Source organism: Gymnoscopelus braueri (genome assembly GCF_963280865.1).
Source record: "Gymnoscopelus braueri genome assembly, chromosome: 20".
In the NCBI taxonomy this organism is placed as follows: Eukaryota; Metazoa; Chordata; class Actinopteri; order Myctophiformes; family Myctophidae; genus Gymnoscopelus; species Gymnoscopelus braueri.
The window spans coordinates 31,856,911-31,865,507 of NC_137622.1; the positions used below are offsets into that span (position 1 = coordinate 31,856,911).

General features: G+C 45.2%; 1 protein-coding gene across 1 annotated transcript; it reads right to left on the bottom strand.

Moving 5' to 3' along the window:
* Positions 1 to 817: 817 nt before the first annotated feature.
* LOC308075654 (kelch domain-containing protein 3-like) lies at positions 818 to 2,050 on the bottom strand (the record flags this gene model as incomplete). The annotated part of the gene is made up of 1 exon (XM_080415602.1): positions 818 to 2,050. One exon carries the CDS (start codon positions 2,048 to 2,050, stop codon positions 818 to 820), a length of 1,233 nt encoding a protein of 410 aa, XP_080271728.1.
* Between the last annotated feature and the right edge of the window lie 6,547 nt (positions 2,051 to 8,597).

Below are 8,597 nucleotides of genomic sequence, written 5' to 3' on the forward strand. Positions count from 1 at the left end.
AAAGGCATGGATGCCATGTGGATCTTGGACGTGGCTCCAAAGTGGATCTCGTACTTCATGTGACCGGCTGGCCTGTGACATCAGTCATCTATGATGTCAGTCGTTTATGACATATTTATGAGGTATGATTCAAAATGAGGGGAAAGTTTCAGTGCGATCACAGCCCCATTGACTTCCATTATAAAATGTAATATTAAAAAAAGTGTGGAGGTACTTCTGTGGCCTACAGCGGTTCCCAAAAACTGTACGCAAAGATACACGGTAGAAATTATTAAAAAAAGGATTATAGTATAGTTGTGTTGATCATTACCCCTGGATCTGAAAATTAAAAACAGCACTTTTTTCACTATGCCATTCAAAAGCTGTGCTGTGGAATGTTTTCTTGCATGTTACGGAATGCAAGAGTTGATGCCTTGAATCAACAGTGAACACACCTTAGATGTCAATGATAACTTTGGACAAAAAATACACCTTAAAAAAAATTAAAAAAACAAAGGTATCCACTTTTGCTGTCATTTTGCTCTCAGTTCTTCTCCTTTACAAACATCTGTATCTTGTATCTAGTTCTATCCCTAGTCCTGACAGTTCATTCATTTTGCCAAAAGCATCTCTTTTCGACATTCATTCCTGAAGGGTGTAGAAGTTTCTATTCATAGATATCTTCTCCTTTGCAGCCATGTCTGCCCTGGCACAGTTCAGTTGGTAGTAGTTTCTGTTCTCCCTGATGCTCCTTAGTTCTGGTGAGTATCACTGAGCACATTCCCGTGCCCTGCTTTCCTTCCTATCTGAATGAAGGGAGCCTTTTTGAGTCTCTTTATCATCCCAATCTTTCCCTTTCTTTCTCTTCTGTTCCATTACCTGGAACTTGTTCTATGCCATTGTCATTTTTCTGGGCTTCCAATTCCCACCTGATGTCATGTGGGAGACCTGACTGCTCCAAACCGTAGTTGATAACGGCTAGCTTGCATAACGTCTTCAAAGTAGGACTTAGGTCTAAGATGTACAGGTCATCGGGTGTGTATCCTCCAAAGAGGATGATACGATCTCCCACCATGCAACAGCACATACTAGTCACCCCACATGGACCTTTCCCCTTGGGCTCAACTTTCGTCCAGGAAAAGGTCTCTGGATTGAATTTCCACAGATCATTGAAGGTCCCGTCCAGACGCGAGTTGTCGCCCCCAAATATGTACAACTCTCCATTGTAGGCAAAGGCTGAATGATCCCCGCGTCCTTCTGGAAGGAGCTGTGCTGAAGGAGGATCCCCGCGTCCTTCTGGAAGGAGCTGTGCTGAAGGATGATCCTCGCGTTCTTCTGGAAGGAGCTGTGCAGAAGGCGTGCTCAGTGCAGAAGGCGTGCTCAGCCAGTAGTTGGTCTCTGTGTCAAACACTCTAATGTTGTTGAAGTTGGTCTTTCCCTGGTACCCTCGGCCCCCAAATACAAACATCTTTGTCCCAATGATGGTGGCAGAGTGACAGTCTGAAACATGTGGTAGTGCCTCTATTGTGCCTCTGTTGTTAATTAAAGACCAGACCATTGTTGTGGTGTCCAGCTTATAGACGTCATTAGTGCGCCCAGACCGCAGGTTGAATCCTCCAAAGATATACATGACCTTGCCCAAAACACAGGCTGAGTGGCCACACCTTGCCATTGGAATAGTCCCAGTGATCTTGGGCCTGGACCATCTGTGGGTGTTCACATCAAATGCATAAAGCACATTGCAGTTTTCCCCAGAAATGGTAAACATGTTGCCGGCCTCCCGTATCTCAAATTTCATTATCCCCCCCCAGATGTAGATGGTGTGTTCCATCAGCACGGCTGTGTGGCACACGCAGTTGGAGGGAACCTCGGGGGGGCATTCTCTTCCCGTTGTCACCGGGGGCAACTTCTTCCAGCACAGAGACACCGTGTTGAAGACATGCACGTCAATCTGATCCCTGTCGTTTGTGTTGCCGTACCCTCCAAAGGAGAACACGTTGTGCCCCACTGCCACAGCAGCATGGAAGGATCTCCTTGGTCCTCCTTTCAGGTGCAGTGTCCAACACAACATTCAAGATACCACAGCAATGTGGATAGAAATGGATAGATCAAGTATCGCTCTGTAAAAGAATGGAGGTCTGCTGTGTGCAACCACTTATATTGGTACAGTGACAAAAAAGTCATGCCAAGCTTAACCAATGCGCCAAGGCGATGGGTTGGGTTGGCCAATCAGTGAGGCCCAATGCCTGCTGATCTTCCCCCATTCCGCAGTCTGTTCAGATGGGCACTGTGTAAGAAAGGCATTGTTACCCATGTGTAAATCATATTTGATATCTTTGGCAGGCCGAAGGCAAGGGGATAGATTTAGCTTTCACCCTGTGTGTGTGTGTGTGTGTGTGTGTGTCTGTGAGTCAGGGGGCTAATCTCACAAACCACTGGAATGAGCAATGCCACATTTCTTGTGCACAGTGCCTTTAGGTGAAGGAAGTACCTCAGTTTCCCCACACGTATTGTTTTTACATTTTTCATTTAGACAGACAGACAGATAGATATAATAAATAAAGAACAACAGTTTACAAAAGCTTACACCTATACAATCAATGCAGAAAAACAACAACATTTACAGTGTCCTCGCAGTATCCCACCCAAAACAAAAAAAGTGTCTATGTCAGAACGTGCAACCAGAAGCCTACAATCAGTGCAATGCAAAGGAAAGTGACAGCTTGTCCACAGTGCAATCAGCACAATAACCATACCCTAGTGTGGCAGAGATATGCCTTCCACGGTAGGCTACCTACCTTTCTAGTTTATACTTTGTACGACAGTGTAGGCAAGAAACCTAATTTATTTTTTTACTGAAAATCTGTTCTCACTGAGACACAGACGTGCAATGTAAATAAATTAGTTTAGTCTCACACAAAGAATAGTTACACCTGCAAAGAATCTATGCTGAACATATTGGAACATCAATGCTCCCTGAGAGCTGAGAGTCTGAGTCTGTGAGTTAGATCAGGGGCCTGTTCCTCGAAAGGTGAATTAAATAAGCCTGGATTTAAGTCAAATCCAGGCTTGACAAAGTCGGGTCCGTATAGCCTGGTTTATTCGGTTCCTGGAACGCCAAGCCAGGCTGAAAAGGAGCGACTTTGTCGAGCTAGGCCTTGTCAAGCCAGGCTTTGTCGAGCCAGGATAATGAAGCCAGGCTTCACTTATTTCTATAAAAGACCATGAAAGTCGATAGCAGAATCCTTGAACTTGACCAATCATGGAGCCCAAAACCAGAGCGGCGTTCTTCTCTGTGGCTGAACAGCAGCACTGCAGCAGCTCATGGAATCTTACAAGGAAGTAAAATTTATAATAAGCAAGAAAGGAAACACGGCCGCAATAAATATAGATCCAGGGAGAAAGCGTGGCAAAGTATTGCCGACAAATTAAATGCACAAGTTGTCCAAAAATATACAATTAATTTATATACAAATCCATAAATATATAATTCAGTTAGGTTTAAACATAAGGAGTTTAAGTGAATGTTGGAATTATAATTATAAACACTTAGAATAATTTTCTAATTTCAAATTTCTAAAATCGAAGATCTACAAGGGAAAAGCTTGCCTTTTGGCGGCCGAGGGTCCACGGTCCACGGGGGTCAACGGGGGTCCGGGAGTACACGGGGGGCCGGGCCCCCCGTGTACTCCCGGACCCCCGTTGACCCCCAACAGAGGTCCGGGGTATACGGGGGTCCACGGGGGCGGGGGTCCACGGGGGTCCGGAGGTCCATGGGGGTCCGGGGGTCCACGGGGGTCCGGAGGTCCATGGGGGTCCGGGGGTCCATGGGGGTCCGGAGGTCCATGGGGGTCCGGGGGTCCACGGGGGCCGGAGGTACACAGGGGGCCGGGGGTACACGGGGGCGGGGGTCCACGGGGGCGGGGGTCCATGGGGGGCCGGGGACCCCCGGCCGCCATAAGACAAAAACATTTCGGGCTTGTAGATCTTTGATTTTCGCATAAGAATTGAATAAGTGTAGAAAAACTCATTGGTTTATGATTGGAGTCATTGGACTAACAGCTATTTCACAAAACTTGAAGAACAAGGCACTGGATTAATAAAGCTTGGCTGTTAGCCTGACCAGGCTAACTTCACAGCTAAATTGCCATGGTAACTAAGCTAGGCTTGCTTCAATTCTCTTTTGAGGAATCGGATAAGGCTAAACTTAGCCAGGGTGAACTCGCTAAACTAATCTTCAAGATAATTCACCTTTTGAGGAACCGACTCAGCTCTAATCCTGGCTAAATTAAGCCAGGATAGGTGGAAAAGCCAGGCTTTAGCTCTAATTCACCTTTTGAGGAACAGGCCCCAGTTCACCTCCAGTAAACCCTGCTGTTGTTTGCACCCCCAGTGACCTCTACTCTCCCTCCATCATGCACCTCCACCTCCCTGCGCCTTGGCCTGGCACATTAAAGGCAGTTAAAGGTTTCAACTCAACAGATTACCTCTGAGCAGAGTGTCTCACACATGCTCTTATCTGTCCCGCCTGCACATCAGAGCACCACAGGACTGGAGGGGAGACATGGATAAGAAGACATGCAAGCCAGCGAACGCACCATGATAATGCCCACCATGAATAGCAACACACACTGTTACTTACAGCACACCCCACCCTCCGGTCACAGGGACCGTGTAGTCGGGTGTCACGACACAGCTTCCCACTTCTTGACTCACAGACTGGAGGAAATCGGGGCAGGTTGTGTCTGCTGAGAGGAGAGCCATGAATGATTATGTTGAAAGAGGTTATAATTGGATGGCAATACAGTGGAACAAAGACCTCTTCTTTTGGACAAGGTGGAACCATGGCAGGTTATGCAGGCAGAATGTTTTGGTATAGCACTATGAGTTCAAAAGATACTCAACACAATAACTTCTATAGTGGCACTGTTCCCAAGAGTTCGTCAGCTGCTCAGTTCCTGCCATAAGCCTATTGATATACTACTGCCTAAAAACAAAGGCACGTTATATCAGCATTCAGCAGGGAAGCACTGTATGACTAAATATTCCATTCATTCATTCGAAAAATACACAAAATGCTAAATTACATGAAAAGCAATGATTGACGCTTTTATCGCAGTGCAATGACCCTTGAGCCCAGGGTGGTACAAAAATGGGCCAGTGGCATTATGTATGAGATGTTCACACCTGTCTGTCAGAGGTCAGAGCAGGAGCTTTACCCTTGGGTGTGCTAGGCTCTTATGTGATGTCCTACTGTATATAGGGTGACAGTGTCATGGTTCCTGTTGTTTGTATCTATGGCTTGCAAAACCAGATGTAATTATACCGAGTTAATGGAGACAAAATAATTGGTTGATGTGCTGCACAGATTAAGCAACAACAACAAAAACAAACATCCAGAAACGTACAGATTATCATTTATAATTATAATCCGGATAAACCAAACAACCCATTATTTTAATTAATAATCCCAAGCTAATAACCTGGAACCACAGCTCTGTAATTCCCTTTCCTTTTGGGTTATGAATTATGAATAACATTGGCATAGAGCAATGAGTGTTTGCTCTATTTTACTACAGGATGTGCTCATCCTCCTGATGAGAAAACCTAGCAGACAAAAGTCTGTATAGTAAGGCTAACAGCTGTGTTATTGTATTGCCATCACTGTGTTGTAAAATGTTATGTCACAAACGTAACATGCCCCTAAATGGAGACAACTTGATATTCGATTTTCAGGTTGAACTGTCCTTCAGCACCGGCTTCGAGGTGCCTTCAGACCATTTGGGGAAAAGATTATTTTTCGGCAACAAACAAACAAACAAGCAGAAAAATTATGTTTCTACAAAAGGTGCCCCTTACACAAAGTTTGAAAGCCAATCGTAACCACCTGGAATGGAATTGGGCAAATCTGACAGATAAATGTTGGTCATATGACTTCGAGTTTTAGACAAAATTTGTATAGGAGCTTAAAGGAGAGTCCCGGGCATTTTAGGTTGTATGTTTGATGTGTCGCTAATCACTCACCAACATACAAAGGAATGTTGAATATTTCCAGATCTGCCCCTGTTGTCCATTCTGCAGACCCCTTGCAGCGGCATAATGGGAGAGTGTGTAAGAGTGAAAATCGCCTATTTTAACAAATGCAAAGTCTGTTTTTTTTCCTCCTAGTACTCATCGTGGAGTCTCATGATACTCAAACATGCGCTGAATGTCCCTCATGAGCTACCGCTAATGCAGAAAGACATGACGCTGGTTGCTTGTTTCTCTCACAGAACCTGGCGTGTGCCAGATTTTCTCTCCCATTATGCCGCTGCAAGGGGTCTGCAGAATGGACAACAGGGGCAGATCTGGAAATATTCAACGTTCCTTTGTATGTTGGTGAGTGATTAGCGACACATCAAACATACAACCTAAAATGACCTGAACTCTCCTTTAACAAAAACTGTGTTTTGAAGAAAACGCAAAATGGAAAAAATATATATTCTCCCACTGGAACCACTGTACCAGCAATGGGTAAATGGCATGGGCAAATGTAGCTCAGCCATGAATGGCAACCTTTCTAGAAGAAGATCAAGATATGTACTGTACATAAACCATGGGTGCTGCTCACACTTACATGTAGCTCTATGCTACAACATCAAAGCCAGCCACGAAAGCCACTGACTAACAGGAATCACCCTTCTCGCATAGAATTAATCAGTATCAGAATTTGTATTGCCAGGTATGTTTGCTCATGTGATGTGGGTTCACTACACAGCAAGCTAAAGGCAACGATGTATGCATGTATTTAACTTCATTCTGTGGTGATTAGCAGTCACCTAAAACTTCCACTGTGCCAGAGTCCTTTATTCGATAATCTCTCGTCTTCGCCTTTCTTTAGCCTCCTCCCTTTCCCCTCTCCCTCCTCCTTCTCCTACCTTTCCCATCTCCCTTCTCCTTCCCCCACTCCTAGTTTCTATGTGCGGGAGGGAAACCCGGCTATTGCCTCACTATGAGGGCCTGTGTTACATAACAGAGAGATAGGGAGGGCGGACAAATGGGACAGACAACCAGCACTCACTGATGTTATAGCAGCACATAGCCAGGCAGGCTGTGAGAGGCAGGCAGGCAAGCAGAGAGTGGCAGGCAGGGAGGCAGCGAGAGGCAGGCAGGCAGGCATGCAGGCAGGGGCCGCATTCAATATTGATGATGTCTCTGCCACATCAAAAATGCATTCTTAATCTCCACTACTGTACATGTAGACAGCTGAGCCCTGTTCAGCCCCCTCCTGCAACAGCACCACAGAGGCTACTGGAGGATCTGCAGCTGAAAGTGTTTTACCTACAGTTATACAACCCTTCGTATTGGGTACATCTTATTGTTGCGGTCGGGCCGAAACCTCATCGTAGGATGCTACCTCGATACCAGTGCCACACGTTTATTCCTTTTTTTATTCAGTCAAATGTGCCTGATTTCTCTTTCTGCTCCAGACAACCCTGGGGATTTGGGGTGGGGGGGTGGGTAGGGGTGGGGTCTTACTGTACAATGTTTATTTTTGAATGTGTCACTGATGACTGCCTTACTGTTTTTTTGTTTTTCTCCAATTGTACTTTTTATCTATTCTGATGTGCGTTTAAACGTTTCTGTAAGTGGCTGAAAAGATTTTGAAAAGAGAAGAAACCTTACCTCCATAACTTCAACATTTTTGTGTTTTTCCGTGAATGAATACTTATGTACTTGATCATACAACAGCGTCAAAAGTAGCAGATCTGTTTCTTTTGCTGTTTTTGAATTTGAATCCTGAAGTGAAAAGTAACACTTTTGGACATACAGTATCAGGTTTCTACCCGACAGAGACGTTACGCTATATTCTGAGATTTTTTACACATGCGTGGGCGCACGCAGCATAGGTCTCCAAATATCACTTGCACGTGCAACTAAAAGGCATGCGTGTGCGTATTATGTGCGTGACGAGAGAATATTCCACTCGATGTGCATCACAGATAAACAATAAGACCAAAACAGGAAGTGTTGGCAGCCCGGGTCTTCTGGGGGTTGTCCCTGTCAAAACAACACCACACTGCTTTAATATCCTGCGAGATTGACTGGTGCCACCAAGGTCTCGCATATGCATCGATATTACTCCTCTTATCACGAGGCGGACTGACATGATTTACCCATCTGATATTTGAAGAAAGCAATTTGCTCTACTTGGAAAACATGATGGGTTTGTGAAGGCTCATATCCTCTCCCACATATGCATAACACACACACACACACACACACACACACACCCCCACACACACACACACACACACACACACACACACACACACACACACACACACACACACACACACACACACACACACACACACGCACCACCTTGACATGGAACATGAGCGAATAATGAAATCAGGGAATAGAATAAAAGAAGTGCATTCATGCATGCACACAAGACAACACATGCTGCTGCAAAAAAAAGGAAGATAGATGCATGAAGCACACCAAGAACAGGGGTTAAAATCCCCTGTTGGTGAAATCTCTATTTCATCAGCGGCTGACTGTTTGCAATAATTGAGCAGTTCGAAAACGAAGTGTGAATCAAGCAGGCCTGTCATTTTTGAGGCACGCCCCCG